The 13,277-nt window shown below is 33.8% G+C and overlaps 1 protein-coding gene across 4 annotated transcripts; it reads right to left on the reverse strand.

The window, feature by feature from the left end:
- Positions 1-1,301: 1,301 nt before the first annotated feature.
- Positions 1,302-6,146, reverse strand: LOC149541100 (histone deacetylase HDT1-like). 4 transcript variants are annotated; one of them, XM_089802085.1, is made up of 12 exons: positions 6,021-6,146; positions 5,386-5,456; positions 4,614-4,830; positions 4,374-4,400; positions 4,221-4,283; positions 3,937-4,046; positions 3,583-3,690; positions 3,401-3,500; positions 2,389-2,448; positions 2,135-2,250; positions 1,970-2,034; positions 1,302-1,774 (listed from the first exon to the last, which is right to left on the reverse strand). In XM_089802085.1, the coding sequence occupies exons 1-12, from the start codon at positions 6,031-6,033 to the stop codon at positions 1,714-1,716; spliced, it is 1,011 nt and encodes a 336-aa protein (XP_089658211.1). In that variant the 5' UTR covers positions 6,034-6,146; the 3' UTR covers positions 1,302-1,713. The 4 variants fall into 4 exon arrangements, with proteins under 4 accessions (XP_089658211.1, XP_089658210.1, XP_089658213.1 ...); XM_089802084.1 differs by having other exon boundaries at positions 3,937-4,103; XM_089802087.1 differs by lacking the exon at positions 2,389-2,448.
- Between the last annotated feature and the right edge of the window lie 7,131 nt (positions 6,147-13,277).

A 13,277-nucleotide genomic window follows, 5' to 3' on the forward strand; every position in this document is an offset into this window, starting at 1 on the left:
TTTGCTACACTCATGCCAAAACTTTAGATAAGCCAGATATTTTAGTCGCAAATATTTTAGTTGTAAATTCATCCACAATGTAAGAAACCATAGACAAAGTTCCTGAATTGTTTTGACATAATGCATTAAGAAGTGTTAGTCTCAAAGAATGAAATAAAATGGTTACAAAGTTGGTTAAAAAAGATTTTTGAGAGGATCTTGAAATTTTTCAATCTAAAAGCACAAACTACCCAATCGTCACATGCCTGTGCCAGCAATGGTGAAAACGCCCACCATAAAAATTATTATTATGACGCATTTTTAAATACAAATTAGGCTTGAAATCTGAGAAAACCCATGTAAATATGTCAGGAACACAATCCCTCCATAAAATTGTTGCATAATGTTTAACTGCATTCAACCTTTTATTTTATTATGTATCACCATTTGCTGTGAGCAATCTTCAGATTAAAAATTTGGCATCTACTTCCATTGTTTCACATGAATTGAGAATCTATCAAAACATACAGGGCACTATGTCCTAACCAGTTCTATAGAAATATAAATTGATAACCATCATCCAAATTTTGATCCATAAAAAAGTTGCATCATATTCCCATTTTTTCACATGAATTAATAATCTATCAAAACATACAAGGCACGTGTCCTAACCAGTACTATAGAAATATAAATTGATTAGTAAATATTTTCCACAGAAGTCAAATGATTCAGCCATGCGATTTTCCGAGTTAAATTCATCGATCCAAGTATTATCATGAGAATGAAACATGTGTCAACTAATAACTTAAAAAATACAAGTTCAACAAAACCACATTCCGAACAAATGTAAATTGGACTTGACTGTTGGCAAATGGCATTTTAAATAAAATTGCAATATTGGCTAATAAAAAAAATGAAGCCCTGAATATGTAATAAAAAACACAGTTTTTGGAACATAAGAATCATTAGCACAAGTAACTTGCAATCTATTCATTTGGAAGGTTGGAAGATTCTGATTTAATAAATCTTTTAATATCTCTTCAAATTTCAGCTTTTAATTGCCAATTGAATTCACTGAAATGTACACAATGGCAAGAGTGACATTCGTTGAGGCAGATCGTATCTGTACGCACGTCAGAATGGGATTTAAAAAACATGCAAACTAAAGATAGGGGACTATAGTCGCAACTCTTCAGTTTTCGAAAAATAACATACATTTATCTACTCAATCTAGACAAATTTAATGCTCAAGTAATAACCTTAATTTAAAGTCGTTGCCAACTAAAGGTAAGACTGGAATCATAAATTTATCTTCAATTCAGTTGATAAAAACCATTTATATATTCAAACTAAACAATATATTGCTCAAGTAATTTGCCTTGATTGAGAGCCATACTTAACGGCCATGAAGTAGCATGGATGTCCGTACAAAACTGTAACCTCGCTCAATTTACTAACAGTCAAAAACAGAATTGGAGCAAAAACGTCAGGGGCTCTAGGAGAGAATAATACAGTCAAACAATGCCCATCTAGAAAAATTATAAGTTGCTTCCAAGAATTGGTCACTAAAGTGTAGTGTTCAACTCCCACAAACGCCACAGAGATAACACTGTACTAAACAACACTCCTAAAGACTGACATCTGCTATTCACCAGTCAATCCAGAATCATCTTTCCCTCCACGGTGAGGGACATTCTAGAACATGCATAAGTTCCAACTTCAAATATTGCAAAATCAAGATTTACCATGTTTTGCACTGTTGTGGCTGTTCAGTGCAGTCTCTGAATTGAATGACCTGAAAAAAAATGTAATCATCGTTAGTCAACCCAATAATACATCTGAATATAGTATCATTTTTGTAGTTTAAAGAGCATTTATAATTTTATAATTTGGTTTGGTTGATATATAATGCATATATCAAAAAATGATGTTTATACAAAAGACACTAAAAAAACTGATCCAAAAAAGCTCAAAAATCAAGAGCGCTAACCTTTGACATGGTTGACAGCTAAATTTTTTGCCCGATGCAGGTGTGGAAGCATTTGATTTTGGAGTCTAAATTCCAATTGTAAACAGTGCAGAAAGTTAGTCTTGCCCGTACTTACAGATCTTAATTAACTGATTTAAAATCAGAAGGGGAAAAACTAGTAGTTACCTCTTTTGATGCCGGTGTCTCCTGCTTAGCTCCTCCGGGAGTCTCTTTGCCCTTTTTGTCGCCTTTCTTTGCTCCTGGATGAGGAGTTGCAACATGGGCTTTTTGCTTCTTGTCATCTGTAAATAATAAAAAAATAATCAAATATCAAATACCAAAATAATAAAGAAATGTATGTGGCATCACCATCTGACAATTTTCTTACACAAATTCTTAGCGGGGTCCCAAACCCATTTTAACTTCATACTAATTATTACCTTCCTTTCCCTTCCCTGCAAGGATCAGACTTTCCCAATACTCTCGAGCAGCTGCCTTGTCTGCCCCGCACATTCACTAATTACTTATGGGGACTCATTGATGTTCCACTTGGCAAATGAAACTATAACAATAATGCAATCACTTGCTGGAATCTAAATTTGCTTCAAAAAAATGAAACTACTTAGTTTACACTCAGAAATTATACAAATGACAACTCATTGAGGCATAAAGGTCTCATGCTTGATGAATTCAAACAGTAAGACCAAATGGCATTGGACATTCCATCCAAGACAACAATTGTTCCTACTAGCTACAACTTCCCATTGTACCTAACATAGAACACTCATTTAGTTTTCAAATATTACCACAAAAGTCTTCTCTCATATTCGGAAGTTTCCAACTTACAAAACACTGTTGTGAAATGTCTACTGTTGCTTATGATCCAAGTTTGCAAATTTCACAAGACTATTAACATAATCAGTGCTTAAAAATTCCGAAAAGCTATGTCTATCAAGTATATCATTGACAAAGTGCTTTTTATGAACCTGATACCCATCAATAACATGAACTTTCCATGAGTTGGAAAGGAAAATCTGACTTTACTAGATACTTTTAATTTTGGAAAAATGCACAGAAGAATTGTGACCTGTGAAACCTAAAAATATGAGATCTTGGATTTGCAATTAGCATCACCATAAGCACTTTCTGTCGCAAGCATAGGACTATTAAGTAAATTAAGCATCATGATTACTTTGTTGCCTTAATCTTTAGTTTTACCTAATATATGTAAACTTAAAAGAATTCAAGTATCCAGTTCCCCACAAAAACAAGGTAAATGCTAGTCTTCCTTCCCAAAGAATACCACTCATACAGTATGGGAATCACAAAGACAAAAAAAATCTATACATGTACCAACCATTTCTGAATATGAGCATGATCAACTCAAACACAGTCTTAAAACACAATGAACAAGTATTCAGAATATTTAATAAATATAGTTATATATTTAACCTGGTTTATGACCGTCAGGTGTAGCAAACTTGGCCTTCTTGTTAGATACTGGTGTCTTAGCAGCCGAATCTGGAATTGGCCTCTTCTTTCCGGTAGGTGCCTGTGAAATAATCCACTTCTAAATGAATAAATTAAGATCTTAAAAGACAGGATGTGCCACAGCCAAACAAACTTAGTCTTACCTTTGGAGTTTCCTCATCAGACTCGTCTTCTTCATCTTCATCATCATCACTGTCTTCATCTTCATCTTCTTCTTCATCATCATCATCATCACTAATGTCTTTCATATCCTATTGCATACAATAGAATAAATTTAAAAATAACACAAAAGATTTGACAAAAGATTTGGCATCCTGTGAGAAAGGAAAAAGCAACCACACATCTACAGGTTACCTCCTAACCCTATAAAAATAATTTCCAAATGCTATGGCAAAAGTGAGAAATAGCTAGAAATAAAAAAAGCAGTCACATCTACAAAGTGCCTTACCACCCAAGCAAGGCAATTCCACATGCAATTCAAAATATAAATCACAGACCTCATCTTCATCATCATCAGATTCATCGTCAGAATCATCTTCCTCTTCAACTTTGGCTGGCTGTTTTGGTTTCTCTATCTTCCCTTTAGTTGCTGGTTTATTGGATTTTTCTGGTACAGACACAGATTCAGTCTTTTCAACCTTCTCAACTTTCACAGATCTTTTGCCTAGAGAAAGATTCCCAAAAAAATTCCTTATTAAAAAAATTCAAAGGAAATACAAAGAAAAATTGAACACCTATATAATCATCTAAGCTGTACAGGTAAGACAAAGCAAAAACTCACCTCCATTCTCTTTTGCCGTTACAACTGGTGGCGGCACTTCATCCTCTGACTCCGACTCATCATCTACATTGGTAACACAGACAGATGTCAAACTTAGACAAACAAAACAAGCAAATAAATGACTTTACACAAACATGTAGGCTGGTAAAGTACCTTCATCATCTCCATGCAGGCTTCCAAATGTGCTCAGCAAGAAGAAATAAAAAGTTAAGGAAGCTTTTTATTATATAAAGATTAAGATCACTTTTTCCTGAAAGTGTCTGTATAGATCTAAAACAGTTCGAGCATCAAGCCCAAATCAAGTACTTATGTGTAACACAAAGTACTACATATAAAATTTATAGATTTTTATAATTATGTAAAAGAACTGGCACAAATTAACTTTCTAAGGATATTCATCATCCTCTTGAATGAAAGTTGTATATCCACAGCAGAAAACGCTAGCAGACTTTGAAGTATGAGAGATTTTGAAATCTTTTTCGAATACTAAATCCAGCCCAAACTGCTCACAGCTTCCACGCACACAGCTTCCAATCATGATTTTCTTTCCATCAACATGAATATACACTGCAACTCTATCATCAGATTTTGACCCTTCCCCAATTGCTACCTACATTCAACCAGAATTCTATGAGACAACACAAACCTCTAACAAAATTAGATCAAAATTAAATAATCTAAGAATCAAACTAATAAACCCCAACTTGAATGTAAAAATAGGTAAAGCCAACGAGCCCTTATCTTAAAGTTGTCAGAAACAGCAAACGAAACTGTAACTACAAAGCATAACGCCTAAAAAGGCTTGGCGTGTCTGATATATAATTAAAGAACTAATTCTACGGAACTCGGACATAATTCTACCAAAATCTGCAACAATTCCGAAGATGCAATAAAACAAAACCCTCTATAGCTCCAAAATATCAAAACCTGACCCTTAAATCCAGAAACATCAGACAATCTCCCCAATAGACCTTGAGATAAAATGACAAAACACAAATATGCAACCCAACAACAAAGTCAATGGCCCCCCTTAAACCAATATTAATATATTTATGAACCCGGACATAAACCATACACTACCAGCTCTAAAGAACTTTGGCATAAACCATTAAACTCACAGGGAACTATCTGTAAATAATTATAATATAAGATAATAGAAGAAAACCTGTGATAGATGAATATATTTATCTTCTCCGGGACTGCACTCCAACTGCTGTCCAGGCTTCACTTCAACACCTGTTTTGAGTACCACAGTAAGATTGTATCCAGCCAAGAAACATTGACATTCTCCATATAGACTACTACACCATATGAACTAAAGAAAATAAAATTGAAGACTAAATATAACGGACACCAAACAACAAAAGCATTTTTCCCAACCCACGAATGTTGCAACCCAGATAACTCATATCGCGCCCAGAACAAAGGTAAGTATTACCCTAGACGATTCGGATGAAAGCAGAAGAAAAACTAAATACATTTAGTTGCAATCCCAAAACAGTGCAAAACACAGCTTACAGAACCGTAGATTTTCCAGACTTGAAAAAGCAACAACAAAAAACCCAAAAATGTTGCCAGAATAGTTCTCTTGAGCATATAACATTTAGGATTAAGCAATAAGAAAACCTAAAAGAAATGTGAAACGACACTTCTAATACAAACACAATGCAACGTAAACAGCTCATTCACATAACAAATATTAAACTACCCAGCAAAATCGCCAAACAGAATGTACTTCACAACAAATTAGAACAAAAAGAGAGCGTGTACATGTCTAGGAGATGATAGCCGAAGACTTACCCCAAAACTCCATGGCAAACTGCTAAAATGAAAATATGTTCTCCTCACTTACAGAGCAGTCTGACTTGACAAGGTGTTTTCGTCTTCCGCAGCCGTTGTAAATTATAGAGAGTAAAGGACCAAATTATCGAAGCTGGGATTTCTAGGGTTTATGAGGTAGAGAGACGTTAGGGTTTAGGTTAGCGATTGCGCGGAGATTGTTTTGAATTGGGATTTAAGGACGCCGTATAATGATTTTTTATCTTTCTAATACGTGTTTTGGGGGCTTTCTAGAATATTTTAGCTATTACTGTTGGTAATTTTGAGGAATATTTAAAAGTTTGTGGTCTTATAAATATAGTAAGTCATATAAATTTAATATTTTTTATATTTCTATATAAATATAATTTTGAAATATTTTTATTTTTAAATTATATTTTATTTTTGGTAATATAATATGAATGAAATGTTTAAAGTAATTAATAAATATAAATTATATTTTAATATTTTGAGATGATTGACAAATGATAAATAAAATTTACAAATTAAGGTTTTTGATGTTTTGATATTTGGAGTTTTTAAAAGTAATAATTTTTAGGAGTATTATAAAGTTAGTGATTTTATAAATTTTGTAGAAGTTCTCTTCAATTTTATGAATCTTTTATTTTTTGACAATTCTAACTTTAAAATATTGTATTTAAAATTATAGTTTATCATTTTAAAAAAATCTATACATGAAATATTTAAAATAAATAAATACAAGTCATTTTTTAATTATTTGAGATAATTGGCAAATGATAGATAAAATTCTTAAGATGGTAAGGCAATTTCTATTCCCACCTATTGAAATATGCATTCCTAAAAATAAGAGCTTCTATTTTTTAGCAAAATATTTCAAATCATGTTGACCAAAAAAAGAAATTATTTTGAGGGGTCTTTCTTATCTTGAAAATAGAAATTGAAGCATCCCCTATTAGACACCTTATTACCATCTATGAGCAAAAAAAATGGTGCCAATAGTGGCACATTGGTAATGCCCAAAAGTAAGAAAAGTAAGGAATCAAAGAAATTTTGCAACTTTATTGGAACCAAATGAGCATGATTATTGGAACATTTGTGCATAAGTATTAGGTCAATTGTGCAAATTTTAAGGTGGTCAAAACCATAAAGGGACAATAGAGAAAATGTATAGATTATAATAACTTAAATGACCATATTTTGACTCTTGTACACCTAACAAAGACTATCACATTGGACATAACTACCTAAAAGCCAAAATAATAACTATAAGCACTTAACTTGCATACCAAAAAAATTAATATAAACACTATATAAAAGCTTAGGGGTGCATGGAGTTAGCTATAATAGCTTCTAGTATAATTTCCCTATTGTTATAAACTAGTTGAATAATCTTTTTTTAGAAAGCTAAAAAGCTAATGAAGAAATACTATGTAATTTCGATCAAATAATTATTCTTTTAGAAAGAGAAATTGAGAGAAAATTGGTTGAGAGAGGGAGATAGGAACAGGAGGTAAAGGTTATTGATTCCCACTCCCTTGAACATTAGGAACAATATCAGGCTCATAGTTATCTAACTCAAATGTTGTCAATCTTCCCACTACTGCATCCAATGTTATATCATTATTGGGATTGCATCTCATCTCTTGAATTGCTAACACTCTAATTGCATATATAGGAAAATTGTTTCGATAACCTTGCTTACCAATGTCTCATCTTCAATTTTACCTCCTGAAGCTCTGATTGCACACACACTGGCTTTTAGTATTTCATTGTATTTTGAAATGTTTTCATCTTCTCTCATCCTCATTTGATCAGTTGACCTCTGAGACTTTCTACCTTTGCTCTTCTGATATTATCATCTCCTCCATAGATGGCTTTCAACTTGATCCACACCTCATGAGTAGTATCATAGTCTTTGACTTCATCAAATTCAGCATAGCTAATAGTAGAAGCAATATCAATCATCATAATAGTATGATTCTTCTTTTATGTGATTTGTTCAACAATCATAGCTCTAGTAGGTGCCATGTACTTGGTGTCTAGGTACTTTAGACCTGACTCTCCATTGGTTTCCAAATGCAATCTCACGAGTTTCTGCCATGCCTTGAAGTTATCTATGTTCAGCTTAGGGATGTCCCTTCTATAAGACATCTTGATCTTGGCAAGCACCAAAAGCTCTAATACCAATTGTTAGAAATGTAAGAGGAGTAACTAAGAGGGAAGGGGTGAATTAGTTACCACAAAAATAAATCCTAGATCTCTTAGATGTTAATACAAATCAAAACCAAACTCTGCTGAAACTGGAAATATTGTTGTAACTCAATTAGCACTAAATCACTCAACAAATAATGAGAATTAGTGTAACTTAGTAAGCACTGAAATATTACTTCTTTAGATGTTTAATGTGATTAACCACAAATAACTTAGTTGTGTGCATATAAAAAATATAGCATGAACACAAGTGACACCAGGATTTTATGTGGAAACTCGATTTGGAAAAAACCACCAATTGCAACTAGTTAATATTTTTCACTCTTCTAAAGTGAGCCCAAATAGGAGCCAAACTTGTTAAAGGTTAGAAACACATTGTTAAGTGTGACCTTGTTAAAGGATTTAATCACCCTATTAGGAGTGACCTTGTTAGAGGTCTTTAAACACTTTAATCTAGAAATGTCACCTTATTAGAGGATTTGGCAAATAGTTGTTAAGCTAACTCTATTAAGAGATTGGATACACTGCTATAATTATTAGAGAGTAATAATGATACGACATGATTGTTGATTTCAGATCTTTGTTCTAGCTTGAATACTTGATCCTCCTTGATCAGATAAAACTTTGTAGTTCGGTCAACTCAGGATACTCTATTATCCTTCCAATTTGCTTCCTTGGTTTATCCTTTTAATCCCATGCTTCTCATATTCAAATCCACAACTTGACCTTATATCTTTTGCCTTATCAAGTTAGCTTGAATACACATACAAATATTCAATATTCATCCCTTAAGTTGGCTAGACTTAACAAATAAATTCATCAAACTAAATATGTTGATTCAAGAAAATCCTTCATTAGTCGACCCAGCTTGGTCAACACTAACTCATAAAAGACTTTCTTTGTTAACCATGTGAACTTCGTTAACACTGCATCTTGAATTGAATTCCTTTGGTAACCGAATGAGCTCAGTTAACATTGGTTCCATGCCAACTTTTCTTTGGTGCCTAAGTGAGCTTGGTAGATATTGGCTTCTTGCAAACTTCCTTTACCACTTGAGTGAAGCTTGTCACATACTGTCTCAGAACTTGGTTTACTCTGGAATACTCGATAGACACTAGAAACTATCTTCATTGCCCGAGTGAGCTCGGAAGACACTAACTGGTAAAGACTTGACAATTTGTGTAACATCAAAGACAATATACAATTCAACAATTGTTTTCAACATTGATATCTCAAGATTTCTTTGTTAACCGAGTTATAGTGAATATCTAGTTCTAATTGAGTTGTGCAAGGATTTGAGTTAATAAGAAGTATGTATTGACATCTAAGGGATTTGGAATTATTTTAGTGGCAATTGAGTCACCCCTCCCCTCTTAGTTACTCCTCTTATATTTCCAACAATAGAGAAGGTTGCAAAACTCAAGAGTATAGAAAAGGTCACTTTTGCCGATCAAGGGATGAAAGAGTAAGTTTGAAGATGTTGTATGCATTGGAAAACTGCCACTCTCCCTGATCCTTTGGTAAGCCTTCCCAAATACTTTCTCCTATTAAAAAAGAAGAAATGCATGTGAATAAAATGTCCTTTAATCATTGGGGTTCCCTTAGTGATGAGCACATGGATTCTAATATTTTGGATTGGCTCTATAATGATGGCAAAGATGATCACATAGAAATCCCTAAATATAAGTATGGCAAAGCACCACCAATTGTTGAGAGCATCGAATATCAAGACACAAGCCTTGGACATAATGAAGATGGAATTAGAAGACCCCTAGGGGCTACTAGCTATCCTAAAGGATGAGGATTGGACTCTCTCATACCAGAGGTATCCTTTGTCGACAACTGTTGTACAATTGAACCTGATTATGAGAATAAAGAGGAGAAATTCTTTGAAGTACCCTTCTAATACATTGAAGATGACCTAGATAAGTATGTCCATTCTATCACCATAGCTAACCTTTCATCCCCCGTCTTCCTCTCGCTAACCCCGACATGATAAACTGAAACCTTCAAGACACACCACCAGCTCTCAATATCTGTAACTTTGATAAAGTAGTGATGGCCCTCTTTTGCCTCAAGAATCTCCAAGACTACGAGCACAAGATCTAATACAATGATGAAGCCTAATTTGATAGCCAAGTCAACTCTCTTAGTCACAAAAGTGAAAAACAAAAGAAAAATAAAAAACATGAAGAAACATCCTCTAGTGAAAAAACTTTATGGGGCACTTTTGGATGAAGAAAAAGATAAAATAAAGGATGCATATTTTGGTAAAAATGTCCTTGAGGTGCCAAAAGAGGGAGAAGTTGACTTGTCATTTAGGAATCTACCACCTAAAAAGTCATTTATATTGATTAAAGATACAACTGCAATTAACTTAGGAACTATGGAAAACCCACAAATCACTTACATTACTGCTACCCTAAGTCCTGAAGAACAAGAAGTGATAACTAAATTCCTATAGAAAGGAAAATTAAAATTTCTAAGGAAAAATCAAATTTGCACAAATTTACAAGGATATGTCTAGCTTAGACACAAACTTAGTTGTACATCACTTAGCAGTTGATCCAAAGAATAGACTTATCAAACAGAAGTTACATAAGATGCATCCCAAAGTGGAACTCTAAGTAAAAGAAGAACTACATAAGATGTCAAAGGCAAAGTTCATCCGACCTATTGACTATCTTGAATGAGTTTTCAATATTGTACCTTTAGGCAAGGCTTCTAGAGGCATACACGTCTATTCAAGCTTTTGAGATCTTAATATTGCATGTCCTAAGGATGATTTTTTGCTACCCAACATAAGCATTATAGTGGATTTGATTATCGAACATAAAATGTTATCTCTGATAGATGGTTTCTCATGATATAATCAAATCCAAATTACAGAGGAAGATCAGCATAAAATGACATTTACCACCCCATGGAGAACTTTCTGTTATCAAGTCATGCCTTTTGGCTTAAAGAATGTCAATACTACTTATCAATGCACAATGAATACAATTTTTCATGATCTTCTACATGTGGTTATGGAGGACTATGTTGATGAAATCCTAGGGAAATCAAAGATAGGTGATAATTTACATATTTTTATTCTTACCACAATCTTTGAAAGGTTAGAGAAATACAAAGTATGACTTAATCCTAAGAAGTGTGTCTTCGACATACAATCAGGTAAGTTGTTGGGTTACATTATGTCATGAAGATGAATTAAGGTAGATCTTTTAAAAGTGAAAGCTATACTGAAAATGCCTCCACCTACTACATTGAAACTATTCTGTAGTTTTCAAGACCGACTATAGGCTATCAGGCAATTTGTATCTTAGTTAGCAGATAAAGTCCATTCACTCTAACATTTTCTTAGAAAGGAAACCAAGTTTAGATGGGATTGTCTTTGTCAAAAATAATTTGAATAAGTCAAGGCATATCTATCTAATCTACCAGTGCTCATTCCTCTTGTCACAGGTTGACCATTGATTATAATACATCTCTACTACTACAGTTGCACTAGGTGCTCTCCTAACACAACTAGATGATAGTGGAAATGGACAGGCTATTTACTATCTCAGTCGAACAATGGTTGGTTATGAATTGAATTGCACCTACTTGAGTGTGTTTTCTTGGTTGTAGTTTTTTGCATGCATAAACTACACCATTACATGATTAATCATACTACACAACTCATCACCAAGGCAGATTCTCTCAAATAGATGTAATCAAAAGTTGCACTTAGTGGTTGTGTTGCAAAAAGGGTCATGATTCTTAGTGAATTTGACATTGTCTATAAAGAACACAAGGCTATAAACAAGCCATTCCAGACCGGATCATAGATGCTCCTCTTTAAAGAACCCATCCTATCATAGTTGATTTTATAGATGAAGCAATTATAATTGTGGCCCCTGATACACAATGGAAACTATATTTTGATGGCTTTTTCATGCAAAAAGGATCAAGGGCAGGAATTTTATTTGTTACTCTGCAAGAAGACCTCACTCTACAATCTTACAAAGTTTCATTCCCATGCACAAAAACCATAGTCGAGTATGAAGGAGTGGTAATGAGACTTCGTCAAGCTATATAATAGAACATCATGAGCTTGCTTTTCTTTGGTGACTCTCAATTAGTCATCAAGTAGATTACAAATGAATATCAAATAAAGGATGAACACAAATTACTATATGATGAAATTATAGAGGATCTTAAGAAACATTTCACTAAGATAATCTTCTAGCAAATACCAAGCATAAACAACATAGCAACAGATGCCATGGCCACCATCACCTCCATGATCGTAATGCCAAAGTACAGTCCCAAGTGTTAATTTCTTGTTGAGAATATTTTACTTCCTACTTATGAGCATCCCAAATTAAAGCTCATGTGTGAAATTGTTGGCCCCAAGTCTTCATGTAACTCTGATATTTTCTCCTACCTCTATCACAAAACAATCCACATCTCCCTTTCACCTAATCAAACCAAAACTGACATACTTTTTTGAAAATGCTTTGATGGAACCCTCCTATGATTTCTCAATTCAAATGAAGCCAAAAAAATGTTGGAAGAGTTAAACTAAGGAATTTTTGGGGCCCATTCCAATACTCTTATGTTGGCAAAGAAGCTTCTTAGGACAGGTTATTACTGGCCTACTATGGAGGTTGAGGCATATCACTTTGTGAAATACTGTATTCCTTATCAACGGCATGGAGAATTGACACATGCTCCAACCCAAGACCTTTAGCCCACCATCAAACCATGGCCTTTTTTTTTTTTCTGCTGGGGTTTCAACCTTATTGGCCAAATATATCCCAATTTTGTAAATGGACACAGACAATATTGTCGACACTTAGTACTTCACAAAGTGGATTGAGGCTATTCCATTAACCTACACTATAAACATATTTCAAATTTCATCTTGATTTATATTATCTGTCACTTTGGCATTCCCCGAGAGTTAATCACTAATAATGGGACTCCTTTCAAGAACCACAAAATCACCACATAATGTAGGAAGTTTGGAATCACCCAACATTTATCTGCCAAAAAATTCCC

Source organism: Cupressus sempervirens, chromosome 9, assembly GCF_028749045.1.
Source record: "Cupressus sempervirens isolate cs-2001-9-10 chromosome 9, ASM2874904v1, whole genome shotgun sequence".
Taxonomy (NCBI): Eukaryota; Viridiplantae; Streptophyta; class Pinopsida; order Cupressales; family Cupressaceae; genus Cupressus; species Cupressus sempervirens.

Coding starts and splice junctions, on each gene's coding strand:
- LOC149541100 (XM_089802084.1), bottom strand. Junction 4,284..4,373: donor CCTGCATGGAGATGATGAAG/GTACTTTACCAG, acceptor TTACCAATGTAG/ATGATGAGTCGGAGTCAGAG. Junction 3,501..3,582: donor CTGATGAGGAAACTCCAAAG/GTAAGACTAAGT, acceptor ATTATTTCACAG/GCACCTACCGGAAAGAAGAG.